This window comes from Nelumbo lutea, chromosome 7, assembly GCF_056320005.1.
Source record: "Nelumbo lutea isolate HS-2025 chromosome 7, American lotus-T2T, whole genome shotgun sequence".
NCBI lineage: Eukaryota > Viridiplantae > Streptophyta > Magnoliopsida > Proteales > Nelumbonaceae > Nelumbo > Nelumbo lutea.
In genome coordinates, this window is record NC_142690.1 from 30220707 (window position 1) to 30247481 (window position 26775).

At 39.6% G+C, this 26775-nt stretch overlaps 1 protein-coding gene across 5 annotated transcripts in view; it reads left to right on the top strand.

Moving 5' to 3' along the window:
- The window catches only part of LOC148845939 (Rhodanese/Cell cycle control phosphatase superfamily protein), a 71739-nt gene that overhangs the window by 10487 nt on the left and 34477 nt on the right, over positions 1–26775 (top strand). For all 5 annotated transcript variants that reach the window (XM_088954441.1, XM_088954442.1, XM_088954445.1 and 2 more), the window contains 5 exons: positions 66–180; positions 511–588; positions 18139–18231; positions 18339–18422; positions 19659–19757. In XM_088954441.1, the coding sequence (XP_088810567.1) occupies positions 66–180; positions 511–588; positions 18139–18231; positions 18339–18422; positions 19659–19757 (469 nt within the window). The remainder of the gene's footprint in view (positions 1–65; positions 181–510; positions 589–18138; positions 18232–18338; positions 18423–19658; positions 19758–26775) is intronic.

The following is a 26775-nucleotide window of genomic DNA, read 5'->3' on the forward strand; positions in this document are numbered from 1 at the left end:
CAAGCCATTCCTTTTGTGTTCTTTTTTTTTCCCATGAGAATCTATATTGTGTTAGACTTTTGCAGGGTTTCTTATTGGTTATTTAACTATGGTGGTTATTCTGGAGATTTGTCTCCTAAGTTGACTTTGGAGCTCTTGACGGGGGAAGAGAATGCTGTACTTATTGATGTCCGGCCTGAGGCAAGAGACTGTAAATTTCACTAGCCTTTTCTTTTCTGGAATTGATCTATTATGAAATTCTAATATGATATATGGCTTAGAACTACTGAATTGTTTACAACAGTTGCTGTTTTATTATTATTAATCATTATTTACTTTTTTAATATTTCCTTCTTTTATTATAGAATATGGTTGTAGAACTATTATGGTTAATTTTGATGTCTGTAAATATAGCCTTATTTTACTTTTAAGTGTAGGAGAAAGTTTCAGTAAGGAAATATTAATGGATGCATTGTTAGTCAAGTTTCAAAAGCCATTGACTTTTGTTGATGATATCTAATCCTTGTGAAGGATTTGAGGGAGAGAGATGGTGTTCCTGATCTTCGGCGAAGAGCTCGGTTTAGATATGCAAGTATTACTTTACCTGAGGTTGGTTGGTGGTAACTTCATGCTATTATGTAATTTCATGCTGAGTAGACTCTTTATTTGATTATTTTTATTTTTAAGGGAAAGACGTATGCTTATTGTTTTGACATGCAATCCAATGAATATTAGAGAAAACAAAAAAGTAGAACTGTAAAAAAAAGAGAAGAGAAACTAAAGAAATTGATTGATGAAATTTACATCTCTTTTTTTGAAGTAAAAAAAAAAAAATCATTAAATCAGAACAGAGTACTGAGAAGAGGTGAAGAGAAATTAACCCCCCCAAAAGAACAAAAGACAATCCTGAGAAAAAAGATATAATACATCAATCCCCCCAATCCAATTTCAATGATGACCAAAAACTAATCCCAAATGAATCTCTTGATGCACCCAAAAAATCTGGGTGGATCAAGATCCAATCCAAGATTCTCTTCCCAATAACTTAGCACAGCTGTTCTTTGCTTCTTGACTTGTCTTCAAATAATCTTCTATTCCTCTCTTTCCAAACATCCAACAAACTGCAAATGGCACACAAGACCAAACTATTTTAGTTTTTTATTCTCATTCAGAACTGGACAAGATGAAAATATTTATTTGATAGATCTTGGAGACCACATATCCACATATAACCTCTTAAACCTTTGTGGATATTACTGTTATGCTCTTAACAATGTAGGACAGAATTACATTTATACTCTTTCTCCTAATGCCCCATAATATTCCCCCTCAAGCTGGAGTATATATTTGTTGTACTATCCCGTCTTGTTATAAATGTAATGAACTTTTCCCTAACTTAAATCCTTAAAGAATAAATCAACCAATTGGTTCTTAGTGTTCACAAAGAAAATAGTAATGACTCCATGAAGCACGTTCTCTCTCATTAAATGACAATCAACTTCTATAGGTTGGTTGTCACATGAGAAACTGGGTTCAATGCAATATGGGTAGCAGCTTGATTGTTATACTATAGTGTCATAGATGTTGATACAGAATATCCAATATCTTGAACTATGCAACCAAATGAATTCACACACAATATGGGCCATAGCTTTATACTCAGCTTTAATACTACTTGCAACTACACTCTTACTTTTCCAAGCAACTAGGTTACCTTGCAGAAAAGTACAATACTTGGTACTAGAATATCAATCATTGAATTAGCTTAATTAGCATTTGTATAGCCTTTGACCTGTAGGTGACTATTAGCCTTGTATGACATATCATGTCCATGACAATGAACAATTTGGAAAAACATGCACTAGTGTTTGTGTGGGTGTGTCTAAGTGTTAACCTCATCCATAAAATGAAATATATATTAATGAATGTAAAAGGACAGTTCTGTCCTTAATCAAAGATTACAAGAATATGTGCAAAAATGATCAAGTACATAACACATATTATGCAACAATATTACCTAGGGATAAAAAGACAAGATTAACCCTTAGCTTCTTTGTACTCCCCCTCAAACTGATGCTGGGAAGTGGGCATTAGTTTGACTTAGAAAGGCATGTTTGCCTTCTATCATAGCCTTAAGAAGAGGTCTACCATCTGTAGTCCGGATGATATGTGAGTAGTGATTTAAAAGGTGCGTCTGGGCACACAAGTGAGGCGCATTTTAGGGTATGCGCCTCGCCTAGGTCCTAGGCGTAGCCCTTTCAAAAGGTGCACGCCTGGTGTGCCTTAGGCATACGCCTTGTGCTTCAGCCTAGGCGTGCGCCTTTTGAAAATTTGATGCATTTTTTGCTTTTTTTGAACCTAGCAGCTGGGTTGGGGGATCCGCCCCCGGACCCCCATGCTGCCCCTCAAGGCAAGCCCAAACAAGTCCATGTTAGGGTCTTAAATTCTTAATTCCCATATAAAAAATAATGATTTTCTAATATTGTTTATTCATTCATCCTAATAAAATATCTTCTTAGAAAGCAATTAAAATTATAAAATCATTATTTTTTATATGAGAATTAAGAATTTAAGACCTTAACATGGACTTGTTTGGGCTTGCCTTGAGGGGCGTGGCACAAAGTCGACTCATGGAATCAGGAATGTAATATGTTTTACATCACATTAGCTACTTGAAGTAATGCAATAGAGGAACAAAAAGAGATTGTGGGTTTTACATGCTTGAAAATGTTTTATATGCTTGATTTTATTTTTAAATTCTCAATTGAATATGCTTTACATGTTATGTTTATGTATTTTAAATTTATATAATAGGTTTTTTAAAACATTTACTAAAATTTAAGTTTATATATTTTATTAATATTATGTTTAATATTTTTTTTGATTTTTTTGGCATTTTTTTAATTTTTTGAATTTTCTGACATTTTTTTGATTTTTTAGCTTTTTTGTTTTGGATTTTTGCACATTGCTTCAAAAAGGTGTACACCTCGCCTTGTGCCTTGTGCCTCGGGCACAAATTGGCTCTTGCGCCTTGCGCTTTTAAAACACTGTATGTGAGGAAGAGTGATATGGCCTGCAAGGAATTGGTCTTTGATAAAGTGACAATTGGCCTCAATATGTATAATACATTCATGGAAGACAAGATTAATGGAAATTGTTTTGGAATGGTAGAATACTGATGTATTTCATTCTATTGCCAATCGACATATTTATACAGTAAGCTGCTGCAATAAATAGAAAGAAGAAAAAAATAGAAAGTAGAAAAATAGAAAGAAAAGAAAATAGAAAGAAAGAAATAGAAAAAAAACTTTCTAAATCAATCCTTCCACAATCCTAGGAATATATACAATTTTATTTTTACACAACTACCAAATATAGATCTGCACCAATAGCCCCACGTTTTCCAACACTCCCCCTCAAGCTGGTGAATAGAGATCCTCCATTCCCAGCTTGGCTATAATTCTTCGAAAGTCTGTACTATTGAGCCCTTTAGTAAGTACATCGGTCAGTTGTTCTTTTGTAGACACATAGGGAGTGCAAATCAATTTGCTGTCCAGTTTCTCTTTTATAAAGTGTCGGTCAATTTCGATGTGCTTCGTCCTGTCATGTTGAACAGGATTGTGAGCAATATTGATGGCTGACTTGTTATCATAATATAGTTTCATAGGCTCTTCTCGTGGAATCTTAGGTCTTCTAAAATTATCTTCAACCAGAGTAATTCACACACTCCTTGTGCCATAGCCCTGAATTTTGCCTCTGCACTTGACCGAGCCACTACATTTTGTTTCTTACTCCTCCAAGTGACTAAGTTTCCTCCCAAGAAGGTACAGTAACCGGAAGTGGACCGTTATCTACTGAAGATCCTGCATAATCGGCATCTATATATGCTTCAAGAGCCAGTCCCCCATTTCTTCTGAATAAAATTCCTTTTCCTTGATTGGCTTTCAAATAGTGCATAATTCGAAGAGCAGCCTGTAGATGAACTTCTTTAGGATTATGCATAAACTGACTTATTAAACTTACAATGTATGCAATATCTGGCCGTGTATGTGCAAGATAAATGAGTTTTCCAACCAGTCTTTGGAACATCTCCTTGCCTACACTTGCATTCTCGCTGGCTTCTCCAAGTTTATGATTGGGATCTATAGGCGTGGAAGCTGGTTTACATGCCATATTTCCTGTTTCTCTCAAAAGATCAACAACATACTTCTGCTTAGAGATAAAGATGCCTTGTTTAGAATGTGCAACTTCAATTCTGAGAAAACACTTTAGTCTCCCCAAGTCTTTTATCTCAAATTCTCTGGAAAGACAGTTTTTCAATGCTTCCTTCTTCTTTTTATCATTCCCAGTAACGATTATATCGTCCACATAGACTAATAGTGCAGTAACTCCCTTGAGGCTGTGTGTTCGATAAACAATGTGTGGTCACCTTGACTTTGCTTGTAACCTGTACTAAGCATCACCTTTGTAAACCTTCCAAACCATGCTCTCGGAGATTGTTTGAGGCCGTATAGTGCTTTCTTCAACCTACAAACTTTGTTCCCCTTAATGCCTTCTCCAAAACCTGGTGGAATGTCCATGTATATCTCCTCTTCTAGATCACCATGGAGAAATGCATTCTTTACATCAATCTGTAGCAAATCCCAATTATAGTTAGCAGCCAAAGACAACAACACCCTTACTGTATTCATTTTAGCTACTGGGGCAAAAGTTTCCTGATAATCTACCCCATAAGTCTGTGTATATCCCTTGGCTACCAGTCGTGCTTTGTACCTTTATAACGACCCATTAGATTTGTACTTAACTGTGAACACCCATTTACAACCTACAGTCTTCTTGTTTCTTGGTAGATCCACAACTTCCCATGTGTTGTTCTTTTCTAGTGCCTCAATTTCCACTCTCATGGCTTTTCTCCACTCCTTATTAGAAAGTGCCTCGATGAGAGTATTAGGAATTGGAATGGTGTTAAGGTTGGCTAGAAAACTTTTATGGGATTTAGAGAATCTTTGGAAGACATAGATTTGGATAAAGGGTACAATGGGCGTTTGGTACGTTCTCTGGTTCCTTTTCTCAGTGCAATAGGTAGGTCATACTCAGACTGTGAAGGTGCAGGTTCAGGTTCTGCATATCCCTCAGTTCTAGGATTAGGAGTTGAATCTTGGACTTGCACAAGTTGAGGATCTGGATTTCTTCTCCTAGAGTAAACCTGCATATATCTCACATCATCATGCACATCATTGGTGGGGTTAACAGTGTCTGAATTTGGTTCAATGGTCGGGTTGTTTGACTCTTGTTGAGACTCAGGAATGTGGGGCTCAGAGGATTGTGACTTAGAGGGATGTGATTCTTGATGGTTGGATGATTGTGAGGAGGGTAATACATCTAAGGAGAGTAGATCCGAGGCCTTATCTTCCATTAATGAGGGCTCCCCCTGAAGATAAGGTTGAATGAAAAAGGATTATCCCTCCTCAAATGTGACATCGATGGAGGTGTAGAATCTTCTGGTGGCTGGATGATAACATTTATAACCTTTCTGAGTTGGGGAACATCCCAAGAAGACACACCTGATTGCTCGTGGATCCAATTTTCCCTTATTATGGACATGAACAAAGGCAATGCAGCCAAAAATTCTTGGTGTGAGATTATTTGAGGTTCGAATATCAGGCTAGAATTGAGAAAGGACTTGTATTAGGCTTCGGTTGTCAAGAACTTTAGATGGTAGTCTATTTATGGTGTATGCAACAGTAAGGACAACTTCCCCCCAATATTGTTTTGGCACCCGGTTTTGAAAGAGAAAGGCTCGGGTGCTTTGCAAAAGATGGCCATTTTTCCTCTCAGCTATCCCATTCTATTGGGGAGTGTTGGCACAGGAGGATTCATGCACAATGCCTTCTTTTTGAAAAAATGGGGACAAATTCTATTTAAAATAATCTGTAGCATTATCAGATCGAAACTTTTTAATTCTTACACCAAATTGAGTTTGGACCATGTTATAAAAGTTGGGAAGAATGGTACCCACATCAGATTTAGACTTAAGAAGAAAGATCCATGTGACCCTAGTGCAATCGTCAATAAAGGTAACAAACCATCTAGAACCAGTAATGTTGGGAATTTGAGAAGCCCATATATCCGAATGAATCAAATAAAAAGGAGTTGAAGATCTTTTATTGCTGATTGGGAAAGAAACCCTTTTGTGCTTAGCAAGTTCACAAACATCACAATGAAAGGTTTCAACATCAATTCCTTTAAACAAGGAAGGAAGCATTGTTTTTAAAATAGGAAATGAAGGATGACTGAAACAGAAGTGATGAAGCCAAATTAAATCTTTACTGGGGGTAGATAAGAATGACTCGTGTGTGACATGCATAACAGTGTGAGATGGTTTGCTGGTTGCTTCAAGGTAGTAGAGTCCATCCCTTTCCTTAGCAAGTCCAATCTTCTTCCCTGAAACCTGGTCTTGAAATACACAGTGAGAAGGAAAGAACACAACATTGCAGTTCACATCCTGGGTGAGTTTATGTATAGAGATAAGGCTAGTGGATAACTTAGGAACATGAAGCACACTTTTAAGCAATAGGGATGGAGTAATTTGAATATTCCCAATCCCTGCCACTGTGGTGAAAGAACCATCAGCAATAGAAAATTTTCTATTACTAGGACAAGGTGTATAGGTGAGAAAATGTAGTGAAGAGGGTTTCATGTGGTCAGTAGCACCAGAATCAAGAATCCATGGAAAAACACTAGCCGAGGCATGTAATCCTAGAGATAAAGACTCACCTGAGAGAGCAAGAGACGTAGAACCACTTCCTAGTTTCAAGGATTTCAGGAAGCTCCTTAGCCTTTCAATTTATTCATCATTAAATGGTCCCTGACTTGAGTGTTCTTGCTGTGGGGTTGTGGAAACATTATGGGCCTGTTGAACTCCTTTTGAAACTCCTCGATTTCCCAATTCCTTGTTGGATGTGGGAGGTTTCCCATGAAGTTTCCAGCACCGATCTTTTGTGTGTCTGGGCTTCTTGCAATAGGTGCACCAGAGGTTATCGTTAGAGTCACGGGTAGTTGTGTCATGAGCCAAGTTGTGATTGTTCTCACCCTTTGAACCATTACCTCCCCTTGCCACCATGGCTGAGCTTTCGGGATCTTTAGGCTCAAGCATGATTCCACGACGACTTTCCTCAGCTTTGACAAGGGCTATGACTTCATTCAATGGAGGCACTTCTTCTTTGCCAAGAATTTGTATTTGGACCTGATCAAATTCAGCATTCAGTCCGACCAAAAAATCATACACCCTATCTCTTTCAATAAAATTTTTCAAGATCACAGTATCATCGGGGCACTTTGTCTCACGAACCCGATAATGATCAAGCTCATGCCATAAATTTTGCAGCAGATTTGCATACTCTGTAACACTTCTGCTCCCTTGTTTGGCCGCCATTGTCTTCACTTTGACCTCATAGACACGAGCAGCGTCATGGGCTTTGGAATAGGTTTGTCGGACAGCATCCCAAATAGCCTTTGCAGAGGGAAGAAACATACAAGTATCACTGATCTCGGGTGTCATTGAACTCCACAACCATGACATGATCATGGAGTCCTCTTCGTCCCAAGCATCAAAATTTGGCTCGCCCAACTTTGGCCATGTTCCAAGAAGGTGACTAATTTTTCCTTTTCCCTTCAAATAGGTACGCGCTAGTTGTGACCACTTCAAGTAGTTCTAGCCATTCAGTCTATATGTTGTCCGAATATTCTGCAAATCACTAGTGTGAGGATGGGAATTTGTTGCTCTTTCATCGGTTTGGACGGGAGCACTTGTTGCAGTCATGTCGGACATTGTTAATGGAGGAAAAATAAGGGCAGCAGGAAAGGAGAATAAAGGAGGGAAGAATTGGCCGGAATAAAGGAGAATAAAGGAACACTTCTGGTTACAGATCAACACTGAAGGCCAGAAGAGAAAGACGCAAAAAACTGGCAATGAAGGCCGAAAAAAATCTCAAGGTTGACAAACCTAGAGCGTTGATACCATGTTTTGGAATGGTAGAATATTGATGTATTTCACTCTATTGCCAATCGGCATATTTATACAGTAAGCTGCTGCAATAAATAGAAAGAAGAAAAAAATAGAAAGAAAAGAAAATAGAAAGTAGAAAAATAGAAAGTACAAGAATAGAAGGAAAGTAATGGAAAGAAAAACTTTCTAAATCAATCATTCCACAATCCTAGGAATATATACAATTCTATTTTTACACAACTACCAAATATAGATCTGCACCAATAACCCCATGTTTTCCAACACCCCACGTTTTCCAACAGAAATCTTGATGGCACTTGTGTTATTAGCAAATAAGGAAATGATCCATGGCCAAGTCTTGCAACAAGGCCTTATAATCTCACTACAAATTGAAGATATGGTCTGGTATTCTTCTTAGTAGATGAATTAGATACTGTCTATTGTTTCTTACATTTTTAGGAGATGAGAAATTACCAAAGAGAACACACCAACCAGTAGTAGATCTTGTGTCAACAGACCCAGAGCAGAATACAAAATTCTGGGGATGAAGAATGGATACCTCGACCCTACCCCAAGAGTCCTTTATATAGAAAATGAAATTAAAGAATTTACAAGAGGCCCTTGTAGGGCAACAAAAATAAGAGAATTTATAGAGAGGCCCTTGCAGGGCTGAAGAGAAAATAATAATAAAATAAGAGAAACAATACAATAAGAACTACAGTAAAATGGTACATCAGGGAGTTTCTTCACACTCCCCCTCAAACTGATGCAGAGGCATGTGCATTAATTTGCTTACTAGAAATAAGTGTTTGGACCTAATCATAGCCTTTGTGAAGATGTCAGCAACTTGCATATCAGAGGCAACATGAGGGAGAGAGATAGAGTTTGCAAGAAACAGGTTGAGGATAAAGTGGTAGTCCACCTCAATATGCTTTGTCCTTTCATGAAAGACAGGATTAGAGGCAATCTTAATAGCACTAGTGTTGTCCGCATGCAGAGTAATGGGCATAGGAGAGGAATGACCCAACTCTTGAAATAAAGATTGAAGCCAAACAACTTCACTACAAACAGATGACATTTCCCTGTACTCTGCTTTCGTAGAGGACTTGGAAACAGTCTGTTGTTTCTTGCATTTCCATGATATTAGAGAGTCACCCATGAAGACACACCACCCGGTAGTGGAGCGGCGTGTGTCAGGGCATCCAACACAATCTACATTAGCATAGGCCTTCAGTTGGAGAGAAGAAGATGAAGAGAAGAAAAGACCTTGTGATAAAGAGCCCCGAACATAGCAGATGATTCGATGCACTGCAGTCAAATGAGGTTGATGAGGGGCAGAGACAAACTTACTAACAACTTGAATTGCATGTGAGATGTCAGGACGAGTCATGGTCAAATAGATGAGAGACCCTACAAGTTGCTGATAGAGGGAAGCATCAGGAAGCAAGGAGCCTTTGATTTGGATAATTTGACATTCAGCTCCAAGGGAGTATCAACTTGTTTACCATCAGTGAGGTTGACCAACTTAACAAGATCAGAGGCATACTTGTGTTGGCAAACAAAATAACCCTGGGAGCTCTGTTGAACTTCAAGTCCCAAGAAATAGTTAAGAGGGTTGAGATCTTTCATGTGAAAGGATCTGTGGAGAAGAGATTTGAGGTCCTGAATTCCTTCTATATCATCTCCAGTCAACAATATGTCATCCACATATAGTAAGAGAATGGTAAGGCCCTGGGGTCTTTTTCGGACAAAGAAGAGAGTAGTCTGATGCACTTTGGCTATATCTAGCTTGCACAACATCTCTGAATTTTTCAAACCAAGCTTGAGGGGCTTGCTTGAGCCCGTAGAGGGACTTCTTTAGCTGACAGACAAGGGAGAGATCACTATAGTACCCGGGAGGAGGTTTCATATATGCTGTTTCCTTTAGATGCCCATGTAAAAAGGCATTTTTTACATCCGGTTGAAAGATAGTGCAAGAGAAGATCGATCAACCCAAAGAATAGATCGAACAGACTAGCAGAAAGGAAATCTGATTCTGGACTACAGAATAGCTATGACTGGTACATTTCTCCCTTTTTCTCTTCTTTACTCTCCTTAGTCATGTGCCGAGTGAAAACCCTATGAATCTGGGGCGGCTGAATGCTGTCGAACCTGTGTAATCCTAGTTTTCTTGGATCGTGTGATTCTGTTCATGTGTTAAGACAACTGTAGGTCAATGCTGACCTGTCTTCTCAATGGTTTGAGTTGACTATAAGCAAGAAGGATCTCTCCTGCTGATTAGTGGCTATTAGCCCTTCTGGAATTCTGGTAGGTGGGGACTGATAAAACCATACAGGTCTGAAACTGCCGAATATTACCTCAGTTTTGTCCAGAATTTGGTACTGTTTGTGCTCAATCTAGTTGGTAAACCCGAGTGTGTGGGTGTGAACTGAGTGGAGCATTGCTTTGTGGAGTAAGGAGGGGTCCTAAGTCCGGTGTGTGGGACTGATTAACTGCTTGACCATATCGACTGAGAATTCTGCTACTTCAGAGATCTCAGGGAGCCACAATGGAGTGAGTGGGGGAATGGATATGAGCTTTCCCATGGCTGTCATTCCCTTTGATGGTTTGAATTACCTTGAGTGGTCTAGGGGGATAAAACTCTACATCACTGCTAGGGGGCGAATAGGATACATCAATGGGAGAGTAAAGGAACCAAAGTATGGAAGTGTTGAGCATGATAGGTGGAACCAAGAGAACAGTATGGTGATGTCTTGGCTCTTGGTTTCAATGCTGCCACAAGTAAGGAAGACCTTTATGTGGGCTGAAACTGCTTATGAGATATGGGAACAAGCGAGTCCACTTATTTAGAACAGAGACACTATGCCAAGATATATCAACTACAAGCTGAATCTTCTACTTGCAAGCAGGGGGAGAGGAGTCTCTCGATGTACTATTCTGATTTGACATCAATATGGAAAGAACTTGATCACTATCAGAATGTGAATTGGAAATGTGATGAAGATGCAAAGGCCTATAAGTCACTTGTATCACAGCAACGCGTGTTTGCCTTTCTCCTAGGGCTGAATCAGTCATATGAGTCCATCAGGGTACAGATCTTGGGTAGTAAAGACTTGCCATCAGTTCAGGAGGTGTATGCCTTGGTGCATTCAGAAGAAAGCAGAAGAAGTGTGATGAATGGTGTAGAAGGGGAGTCAGTTGCCCTAGCGGTCCGGGGAAATTCAGATACAAATGTCGGAGGTGGCTTTAAAAGGGGTGACACTCAGAAAAAAACAGAAGATAAAAGCAAGCTTTGGTGCACTCACTGCTAGAAGACACGACACACTAAAGATACATGCTGGGATCTCCATGGAAAACCCAAATGGGCACAGGATTTGGGTAAGAAGTCAGCACCGGATCAGGGCAAGAAACCAGGCCAGTAGAATAAAAAAAGGTATAACTTAGCTAATCTGGCATCGACAGAGACTAGTCCTTCCGTAACTCAGGAGAGACATCCCGGTTCTGACCCTAAGGAAGATATTATCAACTCCTTCCGTGAACATTTGGAATTGTATGGTAGGACTCTCCGCCAGGTGGATTCTGGGCCTACTCCTACCTCATTTGCGTCTACATCAGGTAATGCCACAGCCTTCCATGTGTCATCTCATACTACTGATTCACCTTGGATTATTGACTCCGGAGCCTCAGATCACATGACCGGTAAGCAAATTTGTTCCAGACATATAACCTTATCTCTGGGAGAGATAAGGTAAGACTGGTTGATGGTTCTTTTTCTACCATAACTGGCCGAGGCACCATATCTCTCCCACTTGGCCTTACTCTTCCTAATGTCCTGCATGTTCCGAAATTACCTATTAATTTGTTGTCCATTAGTAGTATTACTCACTCTTTGAACTGCTCAGTCACTTTTTTTCCGTCTTCATGTGTGTTTCAGGATTTGACCTCGGGGAAGACGATTGGTAGAGGAAGCATGGTGGATGGTCTCTACGTGTTGGAGAATAATGCTGGTCTAGTGGCGACTAAGTCCACAAGTTCGTCGAGGAAGCATGGTGCATAGTCGTTTAGGTCATCTTTCTTTTGAGTCGTTAAAAGTTATGTTCCCAAAGTTGTTTGAATCCTTGTCAGTGAGTCGGTTACAGTGTCAAACTTGTCAGTTGAGTAAGCATTGTAGAAGTTCTTTACCTTTAAGAAATAAAATATCTGAATTTCCATTTCATATTGTGTATTCTGATGTTTGGGGCCCTGTTACTCTACCTATTGCGGCTGGCTATAAGTATTTTGTTACTTTGATTGATGATTATTCTCAATACACTTGGGTTTACCCTATGTGATCTCGAGATGAAGTGCCACAAATTGTGAAAGATTTTCAACGCATGGTGTTCACTCAGTTCCAAACGGAAATTTATATTTTCCAGTCGGACAATGCAAATGAATATTTCCATAGTGATCTCACGAAGTTCTTTGCTTCGAGTGGGTCACTTCAGCGAAGCTCTTGTGCCAGGACACCCCAACAAAATGGTGTGGCTGAACGAAAAAATCGTCACCTTCTTGAAGTTGCTCGTGGCTTGCTGATTCATATGAATGTGCCAAAACAGTTCTGGATGGATGCAGTATTGTGTGCGACATATATCATCAATCGCATGCCCTATCGACTACTAGAGTATAAGGTCCCACATCAGCTCCTGTTCCCTACAGCCTCGCTGTCCACCATTCCGATGCGTGTTTTTGAGTGTCGTTTTGTCCACAACCTACCACCTACTCGTGGTAAACTTGACCCTCAGGCTAGTCCTTGTGTTTTTCTTGGTTACCCTTCATCTCAAAAGGGGTATCGTTGCTATGATCCCATTGCCTGCAAGTACTATGTTTCCATTGATGTCTCATTCTTTGAGAGCCAACCGTTCTTCTCGGTTTCTCCTCAGGGGGAGAGTAGGGTTGAGGAGAAACAGGCGACGACCCAGATTCAACTACCTCCTTTACCCGATCCTCCTCCGTTTCGGGTTTTCCATTGTCGCCATAAGAGCCAGTAGAGTTCAAGAGCCGTGGAGCCGGACACTATGCAACTAACATCAGCAGATTCACCCAAGGCAGATCCGTCTCATCAGCCAGGTACACTTGCTCCCATTGCTCCTTTAAATGTTGATTCACATGTCCCCAATGATCTTAATATTCCTATTGCTAAGAGAAAGGGTGTTAGATCTTGTACCACTAATCATTCTATCTCTAACTTTGTGTCCTATGAGCATGTTTCACCTTCGTACGGTGCCTTCCTCTCCTCTGTGGATAGTGTTCCCATCCCTAAGACCATGGCAGATGCTTTGTCAAAACCTGAATGGACAGATGCAATGCAGGAAGAAATTGATGCCTTACACAAAAATGGTACGTGGGAGTTGGTAGGTCTTCCCGAGGGGAAGGAACCAGTGGGGTGCAAGTGGGTATTCACAGTGAAACACAAGGCTGATGGAACTGTTGAAAGGTACAAGGCTAGACTGGTAGCAAGAGGCTTCACACAGGTATATGGAGTGGACTATGCAGAGACTTTTGCTCCTGTAGTGAAGATGAACTCCATCCGGATTCTCCTTTCCTTGGCAGCAAATCTTGACTGGGATCTTCACCAATTGGACATCAAGAATGCCTTCTTGAACGGTGATTTGGAAGAGGAGGTGTACATGACCCAACCTCCAGGGTTCTGTGCCAAAGGCAGTGAACAAAAGGTGTGCAGGTTGAAAAAGCCCCTATATGGATTGAAGCAATCACCTCGGGCTTGGTTTAGTAAGTTCCATTTAGCAGTCCAACAAATGGGATTCAAACAATGCCAGTCAGATCATACCTTGTTTGTAAAAAGAGGTGAAGGTGAAATTGCAACTCTTATTGTGTATGTGGATGACATAGTGATCACAGGAGATTGGGAGGCTGAAATCCAGAGACTAAAAAAAATTCTTAGCCACTAAATTTGAGGTGAAGGATCTAGGCCCCTTACGATACTTTCTTGGAATTGAAGTTGCCTGCTCTCACAAGGGCATCTTTATTTCCCAACGGAAGTATGTACTAGATCTACTAGAAGATACAGGCAAGTTGGGGGTAAAACCATCTGATTCACCTATTGAACCTAATCACCATCTGGGAGACAATCAGGGAGAGTTTTTGAAAGATGTAAAGATGTTCCAGAGACTCGTGGGGAGACTTTTGTATTTGTCTATGACCAGGCTTGATATTGCCTATGCAGTGGGTGTCCTTAGTCAATTCATGCACAGCCCGATGACAACTCACTTTGAGGCTGCAGAGAGGATCTTGAGATATCTTAAGAAGTTTCTTGGAGCTGGTTTGTTGTTCTAGAAACACAGTCACTTAAAAGTGGAAGTATATACTGATGCAGATTGGGCAGGAGCAGTCAATGACCGAAAGTCTACCAGTGGTTATTATGCCTTTGTAGGAGGAAACCTTGTCACATGGAGAAGCAAAAAACAAAGTGTGGTGGCTAGATCTAGTGCTGAAGCAGAGTATAGAGCGATGGCTCATGGGGTTGCGGAAATCATGTGGATAAGAAATCTGTTTGGTGAATTGGGTTTCGTAGTAAGCAATCCTACGTCACTCTACTGTGACAATAAAGCAGCCATCAATATTGTTGCTAATCCAGTTCTGCATGATAGGATGAAACACATTGAAGTGGACAAGCATTTTATCAGAGAGAAACTTGAAAGTGGAGAAGTGTGCACACCATATGTCAACTCGGAAGAGCAACTTGCAGATATCTTCACCAAAGGTTTTCATCATGTGCGACACAAAGATTTGTGTGACAAGTTGGGCATGATTGACATCTATGCTCCAACTTGAGGGGGAGTGTTGGAATAATGTTAAAATAACTTAGTTGCAGTTGTTAGGGCCTGTTTGGCTAATTAGAGTGTTTTTTATTTCGTTTTTTTATTTCTGTTATGTCTGTTATTGTACTCAGGGGCACAAGGGTCTTTTTCCCTTGTTATTTCTATCGCCCTATATATAGTAAAATAAACACTAGCGCCGCCAGTACTGTTACATTGCAAACCTTCTCTCTTCTATCCTCTCTTCTCTTCTCTTTTCTTCTCTCCTCTTCCACCTATCTCTGGCCGGCTACACTGTCAAGAGTCTCCTCATAATCAATGCCATATTCATGCGTATATCCCTGTGCCACCAGCCTGGCTTTGTAACGGTCCAAAGATCCATCAGATTTTAGCTTGATGGAATAGACCCATTTTCTCCCAATAATAGAGCCATCTGAAGGTGATGGGACAAGGTCCTAGGTGTCATTCTCATGCAAAGCTTGAATCTCTGCATCCATGGCATCTTTCCACTGAGGGCTGCTACGAGCCTGCTGGTAAGAACGGGGAATATCTGTTGAGGTCATAACAGTAGAGAATGAGCTATGGTTTGAAGGAAAACCATAGCAATCAAGTGGTCTAGAGATACGAGTAGAACGACATAAAGGTACGGGAGAAATAATTGAGGAATCTGAAACTGGGGCATCACTTACAGGGTTGTCTGTGATGGGCGAGGGATCTGGACTAAGAGGAAGAGGGGTTGTAGGCGTAGGAGCTGGACCATGAACCCGCTTGCGAGAGAAGACAAGAAGATCCTTCTCAGAAGTGGACGATGGAGTATCCTGTGGTTCAAAATCATGCAAAACTGAAATAGAGGGTGTAGATAACTTGACAATTCCTAAAAAAAAGGAGATATGCTCAATAAAAATCACATTTTGAGAAATACGAATATGATGTGCTGAGGGATTGTAACAAAGGAATCCCTTGTGGTTAGGGCTATATCCCATAAAAGCGCACATGATAGATTGAGCTGAAAGGTTTGAGCGTTCACGAGGAGGGAGATGAACAGAGCATAGACACCTAAAGACAAGAAGATGGGAAAGATCTGGGGGGGATGCAAACATCTTTTGGTGAGGAGATATGTTAGTTGGCATGCTATTGGCCTCTACCTAGAACGTGGGAGGCACATGTGATTCTTGTAGAAGAGTCCTTACAACACCGAGAATGTGGCCATTCTTTCTTTCTGCAACACCATTTTGCTGAGGAGTGTTTGGACAACATCATTGGACTCGTATGTCATGATGTTTCAGATAAGCCAAAAATTCTCCGTCACTGTATTCTCCCCCCGAGTCTGAGCGTAAGCTCTGCACATTCGCTTGGAAATGAACTCGAACCATGTTATGAAATAACCGAAAGGTTGGGAAAACTTCCGATTTGTGTTTGAGAAAGTAGATCCAAGTGTACCTGGTACAGTCATCAATGAATAACACAAAATACTTGTATCCCATCCAAGAAACAACAGATGAAGTCCAAACATCACTATGAATAATTTCAAAAGGCAAAGTAGCATGTTAAAGTTGGTGAATGAACGGTTAGTTATGACTCTTACTCAAACAACAAGAAACACAAGATGTATCAAAGGATTTCATAAAAGGAACTTTAGTTTTAATAAAACCATACTCAAATAAGTATTTAAGTTTTTTAAAATTTGGGTGGCCCAAGTATTTATGCCACAAATCCCAGACATAGTTTTTCTGACTCGATGTAGAAGAACTCAAATAAGCAGAGGATGATGCTGGTTGGGATTTCTCAAACTCCAATGCAAACAAGCGGCCCATCCTACACCCCTTCCCTTTCACCTTCCTAGTGCATTGGTCCTGAATCAAACAACCATCAGAGGAAAAGGTTAAAATATGACTTCATCAACTAGTTGATCAACTGAAATAAGGTTGGCAGTAAGTTTAGGAACAAGGAAAGTTTTATCAAGGGACAAGGAGTTTGAGAGGGAAAGTTTGATACACAAGTCATCACTCCTAATGATGTCAAGTTTCTCACCATTAGTAGTGACAATATGTCTATGGTTGGTCTCAAACAGTCTGTTTGAGGGTTCAGGATAGGCTCCAGTCATATGATTTGTAGCACCAAAATCAATTATCCAAACGTGAGAGGGAGAAGAGCAATAACCGGAGAACTCACCAGATAGGTCAATAGTAGAAAAGGCAAATGAGATAGTAGAGGATACCAGTTGTTGTATCTCTTCCTTATTCATGGAAGCAGAGGATTCTCCCTTGGCAATAGGGGTATTGGACACTCATCCCTTAGACGCCTGATAAGCTCATGGCTGATTCTTCTTCATGGGTCCCTTGGGTGGACGAATTGGGCAATCTGGAATGATATGTCCGTGTTGTTTGCAATAGGTGTAGACATTCTTCTTTTTGCAATGAGAAGCTATATGTCCATATCCCTTACATTCATAGCATTGAGTTTTAGAAGGGTCTTTTCCACCAGATTTTTTATTCCCTCATGCAAGAAAAACAGTATCAATCCCTGAATCAGGATTTTTCCCTTCTATGTTTGCAGCAGTTAGGAGTCTAGTTTCTTCCCTCAACAACTCTCCCATCACAGAGTCTAAGTCTGGAAGAGTTCCTCTACTCAAAATATTTGACCTGATTATTTCATACTTAGGTCTTAACCTTATGAGAAACTGGTTCACTTTTCTATTTTCAAAATGTTTCTATAAATACTTGACACATTCAACGGGATCAGATGGTTCAATATGAACTAGTTCATATTCAGCCTAGAGATCAATAAAGCCTGCATAGTATTCTTGTATCTTTTTGTCCCCCTGGCAATAGGCAAAGATTTCAGATTTAATCTGGTATTGCCGTGACATATTGGACTAATGATAAACCTTTTTCAAATAGGAATACATCTCATAGGCAGTCCTTAGTCTTCTCATGGGAACACTAATGTGAGGCACAATGGAGCTCAAAATACAGGAGACTAACTTTCCATGTGGAATTGTGTCTTGTAGAACTTAGGCTTTAAACCTGCTATTCTACCATGTTCTGACAGTGGATCTGCTGAATATCAGAGAAAACAGAAAAGAGAAGCGTAGAACCAGAAAGAACAGAAAACTCATGAAATTGACTGATGAGTTGCTTTCTTAATCTCTCTCTCTATACACACACGCACACAACCCAGAATTGCATTTATATCCTTACTCCTCATGCCACCTAAGTATATCTATTTTCTTAATGAACTTACAATCGATTTAAGAGAAAAAAAGAGAAGCTGTCTTATATGGAGTTTATTTATGTTTTTTTATTGTTCTGAGTTCATTTATTGTTGAATCTTCAGATTGGTGGTTCTGAAAGGAAGTTAGTGAAGAGTGGAAAAGAGCTTGATGATGCCATAGTTGCTGCGGTCATTCGAAACTTAAAGATTGTTAGAGTATGTAGCTCATCATTTATATGTGGATTCTTGCTCTTGAAGATATGGATGCTTGTATTTAGATTTACAAATGATGTCTCATAATCATTATGTTCTCCCACCTATAGGACAGGTCCAAGGTCCTAATTATGGATTATGATGGTACTCGCTCCAAAGGCATTGCAAGATCATTGAGGAAATTCGGGGTTAAGGCAAGTATTACCTACACCCATTGGGCTCCATCTAAGAAAAGAAGCAACTCTTGCGAACAGAGAAAATAAGAAATAAGTCTCTGAAAAAGTAGATATATTATGAGGATAACAACACTCAAATATATTATGAGGATAGGTAGATTTTTTTTTCTTAAAATACCAAAAAATGATGGATTTTCTTTTCCATAACTGAGCCACCTGATGATGTTTATATGCTTAGAAAATAGAATATCATTTCTTTCCTTTATAATTTTTTATTTACCACAATCTTTTAAAGACCTAATATAAGCAAATATTGCTTGAATATCCAAAAAAAGTTCCATTTGCAAGAAATTTTGGAAGGCGGGATTTGTGGCTAGAAATCTTGATGTTATCATATTACAAAGTGAGGCTACCTTCATTCTTGATAATGGTACTTTATTCATCCTTGATCCATTTAATGTTGGAAATATGGACTCAATCTCTCAGTCATGTTATGATTCTTGTCAAACGAAGAATGAATGTATTTTCTTTCAAATTTTCTTTGTGTTTCCTTTCTTTGTTTGTTTTTTTGGCTAGTTTTATGTTTTTAATTTTATTTTGCAATTTTTATTGGGAACCGGTTTTTTTGCCCTGCTGAACCAAATTCAGACGTGTATGTCACGAATATGAAATCTCAATTAATACCAAGCTTCTAAATACTAATAGACATCACAACTAAATAATAAAAATACAAAATACATAAAAGTACAAAAATTTGTAGAAAATGGGCATATCTCTAATAGTATATATTCATCATATTAAACAAAAATAACTGTGATAAATGAATTTTTTATTAATGGTGGAAATGGATAAAAATACAAAAAAAGAAAAGAAAAAGAAAAGTGAACTGATATATAACCCATGACCTGCTGACTGTGTCAAAAGTTCAGTGGTTCAACTAGATGGATCACCGGATCATTGATCGGGTCAGTGTTTTTTCTTTTTTCTTTTTTTGTTGCATGCAAGCGGTTTGGTGGTAATGTGACCTGGATTTCTGGTTTGGTGATGGGTTGATTAGTCCAACTAGCTGGTTAAACCATGGGTTGAAAACATTAGTTAGGTAATGCAAACTTGCGGTGTATGTAACATATTTGTCTGCGTGTCCTGTCAAATGAAAAGTTTTTTAAACCCCAACAGCTAACTTGTTTTCAGGTCTTATAGAACTGGAAAGCTCATTGTAATCTATAGCTATTTGACTTTGTTCTTGTATGACAGAGAACATACCTGGTTCAAGGTGGCTTTCGTTCTTGGGTGAGAAGTGATCTCCGCATTAAAGAGCTGAAACCTGAGACTACACTTACCATATTGAATGAGGTATTTATAATAACAACACTGAATTTTCTTCACACTTTCTTAGATGAAATTGTAATTTTTTATGTCATGAAGACCATTAAGTGTTCATTGTGATTCTTTTTTACTTGCTGTTTTTTTCTCTTTATTTGATCTGGACATGAAATAGATTCAATTTTCTGATTTTGTAAGATTGACGCAGTTCCAACACAGGCTAATATGCTACTTCTGTATATTATATATTTTTCTACCTTGGTCTGCTCAAGATAAATAAGAAATTCATTTCTACCTTTAATTGCAAAGCATAGTTTGTACTATTTATTTCTGTAGGTTTTCAAGACTGCTATTCAGTCTTGATCAGTAAGAGATTTCAGGTTCGATGAGAAGAGAAAGTGAAGAAGATGTAGAAGAAAGAGTGATGGAAGAGCAATAGAACACAGATCTTGAGGAGAAGAACAGAATGTCAATATTCTGCCGCCGCCACTTTAAGTTAATATATATAGGTTATGCTAGTTACATGAAAGGACATATCTGCCCTTGGTGTTTACATCATAACTGCTAACAAATAACAAACAATATAAAACTGAAACTAGAAATAACAGAACAACAAAATAACCACAGCTGTGACTAGATACATTCTACCCTACGGACAGAGTGGGACCACAGCTGTGGGGCCCACATCAATGTTCTCTACACTCCCCGTCAAGTTGGGAGTATATGTTCATCATTCCCAACTTGGATAGATCCGCCTCTAGCTTCTTTCTTGATACAACTTTAGTAAGAATGTCTGTTAGTTGCATACTGGATGTGATGTAAGGGAGGCATACTTCTTGAGATGAGACCCTCTCTCGCACAAAATGGCGGTCAACTTCAATATGTTTCGTTCTGTCATGCTGTACTGGATTATGTGCTATATTAATGGCGGCTTGATTATCACAGTACAACATCAGGGGCTTCTCATACTCAATACCCAACTCCTCAAGTAGAGATCTTAGCCATAGGATTTCAGCCACTCCATTGGCCATGGACCTGTATTTTGCTTCAGCACTTGATCGGGAGACAACACTTTGTTTCTTACTTCTCCAGGAGACAAGGTTTCCTCCCACAAGGGCACAATATCCCAAGGTAGACTTTCTGTCATCAACACTCCCAGCCCAATCTGCATCAGTATAAACCTCCACCTTCATGTGATTGTTGTTCTTGAAAAGTATACCCTTACCTAGGCATCTCTTCAAGTAGGCTAAGATTCTTTCTACCGCAAGAAGATGTGTGGTTCTAGGAGAATGCATGTAATGACTGACAACACTAACAACATAAGTAATATCTGGCCGAGTGAGGCAGAGATATAGGAGCTTTCCTACCAGTTGTTGGAACATAACTTTGTCTTCAAGAAGCTTCCCACTCTCGGCACTAATCCTGTGATTCTGTTCAATTGGTGTATCTGCAGGCTTGACACCTAACTTTCCAGTTTCTGCCAACAGGTCTAGGACATATTTCCTCTGAGATATAAAGATCCCCTGTTTGGCTCTAACAACCTCAATACCCAAAAAATACCGGAGTACACGAAGGTCCTTCACCTCAAATTCTTGGTGAAGAAGCTGTTTAAGAGACTCAATCTCATGGCTATCATTCCCTGTGACCACAATATCATCAACATATACTGCCAACAGTGTCAAAGAGGACTCCACCCTCTTGATGAATAGGGTATGATCTGATTGGGTCTGTACATATCCATATTTCACAAGTGCTAGTCTGAATCTATCGAACCAAGCCCTAGGTGACTGTTTCAAATCATACAAAGCCTTGTTGAGCCGGCAGATCTTCTTACCTACTTCTGCATCATAGAATCCAGGAGGCAAACGCATGTAAACTTCTTCCTGCAGATCTCCATTCAAAAATGCATTTTTCACGTCCATTTGGTATAAAGGCCAAGTGTGACTTGCTGCAAGGGACAAGAGAACTCGAATAATAGTCATCTTGGCTACCGGTGCAAATGTCTCCAAGTAATCTATGCCATAAGTCTGTGTAAACCCTCTTGCAACTAACTGAGCTTTATACCTCTCAATAGATCCATCTGCATTATGCTTTACCGTAAATACCCATCTGCATCCAACTAGTTTCTTTCCTTTTGGCATATCAACTACCTCCCAGGTGTTGTTCTTCAACAGAGCATCCATCTCAACTTGCATTGCATCTTTCCATTCACGGACGGATAGGGCTTCTTGCACTGTTCTTGGAATAGGGACATTGGAAATGGAGCTAAGGTAGGACCTGTAGGTAGGAGATAGGCGATCATAGGATAAAAAATGGGAAATACAATGGGCTGTGGATGTGGTACAATGTTGTTTCCCTTTACGGACTGCAATTGGAAGGTCAAGATCATCTGTAGGGTAAGTCTCTGTGGGCTCTGGGACTGAGGTATCTGGACCTGGAGCTGTAGATGAGATTGGAGCTGGTCAGGACTGCTGATGATCAGGATCAACCTACCTGCACCGCCTGTGATAAACCCTCAACTCCTGATCCCTCTGACCACCCTCACCGTTGCAGCTTTCCCTCAATTCTTGATCCATCTGACCACCCTTTCCATTGTAGTTCTCATCACCCAATGGAATAGGTAAAGGAACTGCCCCACTCTCACTGCTCTCCCCCTGAAGACAAGGACTCAAACCCCCACTCTCACTACTCTCCCCCTGAGGGGCAACCCAAGGATAATAGGGTGTCCCTTCAAAGAAAGTGACATCCATGGAGACAAACTTCCTCCTGGAGACAGGATCATAACAGCAATAACCCTTTTGAGTTTGTGCATAACCAAGGAAGATGCATTTGGAGGCTTTGGGTTCGAACTTGGAGGGATGGGGTCCGAGAAGCTGAACAAAGCAAGTGCAACCGAATGTCTTAAGGGGAATAGAAAACAAGTCCTCACGTGGGTGTAGAAGTGAAAAAGGAGATCGCATATCAAGGACCCTAGAAGGGACTCGATTAATAAGGTATACCGCCGTGAGGATAGCATCCCCCCAGAAGCGAATAGGGACATTGGAAGTAAACATGAGGCTTCTAGCCACTTCCAAAATGTGCATATTCTTCCTCTCGGCAACTCCATTCTGCTGAGGTGTATGAGGGCAAGAGCTCTGGTGGATAACCCCATGATGAAGAAGATAAGATGTCAATGATTTAGCAAAGTATTCCTTTGCGTTATCAGATCGGAGAACTTTGATCTTGGCATCAAACTGGGTTAGGATCATTTGGTGAAAATTTTGGGTCAGGGAAGGTACCTCATCTCGTGAATGCATGAGATAAACCCAAGAAAAGCGGGTATGGTCATCAACAAATAACAAAAAATATCTGTACCCACCCATGGAAGGGATATGATAAGGCCCCCAAACGTCAATATGCACAATATCAAAAGAATTATCACTCCTTTTATTACTCAATAAATAAGGCTTTCTGCAATGCTTAGCAAACTCACAACTTTCACACTGTAGCTGAGACAACTCAATAGACTCAAATAAAGTAGGAAACAGACTCTGTAAAGATCGAAAAGACAAATGACCTAATCGGTTATGCCAAAGCATAACTGGACTCACACTCTGAGAAACAAAAGACAACTTCTCTACTGACTCTCCCTGACGGAACTGCTCCCTGAGCAGATAGATCCCTTTCATCTCACGGCCAGTCCCAATCACCTTCTGCGTCTCCAAGTCCTGAAAAACACATCGGTCAGGGAAGAAGGTTACTGAGCAGTTCATATGCTTGGTAATACTATTGACTGAAAGAAGGTTAGTATCAAGCTCAGGCACATGCAAAACAGATGATAGGGAGATAGTATCTGAAAGTTTGATGTCACCCTTCCTAGAAATAGGAACCAGGGAGCCATCAACAATAGATACCTTATCCCTACCAGAAGACAAATGGTAAGTAGTAAACAGTGAAGGCAAACTAGTCATGTGATCAGATGCACCTGAGTCTATTACCCAACAAGGTTCAGTAGTACCCGGAGCTGAGGCATGATAGGCTGAAGCTCGAGTACCTGAATGGGCGAAGGCAGATGTGACAGGGGCTGATGGAGGCTGCGGTGGCTGAGCTGAATTTCCAACCTCCTTTTCTAGCTGTATTAGGGCAGCCCGAACTGCAGCTAAGGTCTCCAAAGATGTTCCTTTTGTGCCAGATGAGGATGCTGAATTAGTGTTCATGGCTACATGAGCAGTGCCTTTCTTGTTTCTTAACTTCGCAGGAACCAAGTGGGGGTGCAGTTTCCAACATGTCTCTTTTGTATGTTTGGGTTTCTTACAATGTTCACATACTACATCCTTCTTGTCTTCCTTCCTCCTGTCCTTCTCTGAATCACCCCCTGATTTGGGTGTAGCCGCTACAAAGGCTGATATGGGTTGCATCATAACCTTCCTTCTGGTTTCTTCACCGTATACAAATGAGTAAGCCTGAGAGAGAGCCACACTGTCTCTAGTCAAAATCTGCTGCCTCACAATATCATATTTTGAGTTCAGTCCCACCAGGAACTCAAACACTTTGTTTGTCTCGATGTGCTTTCTATGGGTCTGAGCATCTTTGGGACTCTCCCACTCAAGAGTCTCTAAGTGATCAATCTCATGCCACAGGGACTTCAAGGTAGAGAAGTAGACCGATACCGGTTTCTCTCATTGTTTAAGGGTGTTCACTTCACATTTCAATTCATATGCTCTGGCAACATTAAGGGGTTGGGAGTAAGTTTCTTTCATAACATCCCATATCTCTTTCGCTGTCTTTGCCCACAAATAATTCCGGCTAATATGAGGCTGCATAGAATTACACAGCCATGTCATAACCAAGTAGTTTTCTTGCATCCACTTGGTATATGTCGCGTCTCCCTTGGAAGGTTCTTTCATATCTCCCAGGAGGTACCCTAATTTACCTCTTCCACCAATAGCCATCATGGCTGATTGGGCCCATTCCAAATAGTTTGATCCATCAAACTTTACGGTCGTAATCTGACCACCCATCTCAGAAATACCACCATAACTGATGTTCCCAAGACTGCCTTATGCCTGAATTTTAGACTCCATTTCTGTCAAGTCTCAAAACAGTATAGGCCTGATCTGTATTCTCAGTGTATGTGCACAAAACCAAAGTAATTCTGATCTGAAACCAACTAGCCAACACAACAATAGCTGTCCGTAGATCTCTAACCCCCTTAGAACTCTGAGAACAGCTTTAAAACAAAAACTGTATGCTAGGGAAAGTTAGGGTTTTAATCAGTCCTAAAAGGAAGCAATTCAGTCGCACAGTCCAAACTGTATAGATAAGCTTGCAGTAGGGTTAATAAGAAACCCTAGAATCTGATCGGACCTACCAATCAACTTAAGAGTAGCTCTAGGTAGATCACAGGGTTCAGTCAACCACTAGGGCTTGCCGCAGATCACTTTCAAACCCTAGAGTAGAGAGAAACACAGTTCGGTCCAGGGTTTGCTGTAAAACCCTAGGAAATCGAAGAGAGAGAGCTTGAATGGTTCGGCCTTCCCCTCCAGATAGGTCCAACCTATCTTCTCTGAAAGAACTTCTATTAAAAAGTAACAACTTACAAGGAAAAAATCAGTTTGCGAACTCCTCCTTTTCAGCTTTCAGTCTTAGGAGATTCTCATGTGGTCAGCTGGTATTAGACTCACATGAAAAACCCTAACTTGGCTCTGATACCATGTAGGTTTTCAAGACTGCTATTCAGTCTTGATCACTAAGAGATTTCAGGTTCGACGAGAAGAGAAAGTGAAGATGTAGAAGAAAGAGTGATGGAAGAGCAATAGAACACAGATTTTGAGGAGAAGAACAAAACGTCAATATTCTGCCGCCGCCACTTTAAGTTAATATATATAGGTTATGCTAGTTACATGAAAGGACATATCTGCCCTTGGTGTTTACATCATAACTGCTAACAAATAACAATCAATATAAAACTGAAACTAGAAATAACAGAACAACAAAATAACCACAGCTGTGACTAGATACATTCTACCCTACGGACAGAGTGGGACCACAGCTGTGGGGCCCACATCAATGTTCTCTACAATTTTTTTTTGTTGTATATAGCTTTTATACATATGTATACAGATATGAACCTTTTACAAAATAAATAATTAAGTCTATAAATTTGACGAAGCTGGCAATGTTTAGAAAATAATGTTTAAATCAGTGAAAGACTGAAAAAGATTTTTTTGTGGAACAAAATTACCCCTATGAAAAATGTAAAGGGACCTCTCTCTCTCTCTCTTACTTCATAATGCTAGAATCAAGGATTAAAATACCGATACAATACCCTTAGATACGGGGTGTATTGTATTGGTATCGGTGTGTGTGGATATATGATATGCTAAAAACAAGGGTGTATCTCTTGAGTTGTGCATATTGGGCCGATATGTGTACCACATTGTATCGGGCCAATACACACTGATACAAGACCAATATGCATCGATACTATACTGCATCTAGTGCCTCTCTATTAAAAAATGCTTCCAACATGATTCAAACCCCTGTCACCCTACTCCCAAATCTTAAATGTGCTTTTAAGCCACTGAACCACATTGCTTCTTGTGATAATAAATTAAATATAGTAACTTTTATTAAATTTTGTGTCTACATGCAATCCAAACAAATAACATATGTTTATATTCAACAACTTTGACTAAATATTAAAAAAGTAATATTCAAATTTAATATTTTATAAACTATTGGAATAAATAATCTATCAAATCCACATTTATGTCAACAAATGATTGTTAATCTCAAGAAATTTATACAAAAAGTATTAATAATAGAATAATTATTTTAGTAATTAAAGTTTATAAATTTTCACATGATAAGTATCTTAAAATTTTTATGTATTTTTTATAAATTATTAATTATTATTTTAACTTAAATTAAATAACAATGTATTTATTATTTTCAAAAATAAAAATATTGTTTTAAAAATATTCGAGTATATAATATTAAGTTGAATCTATCAAATCCACTAATCTACATTTATATCTGAAAATGATTTTTATTTCAGAAAAATTAT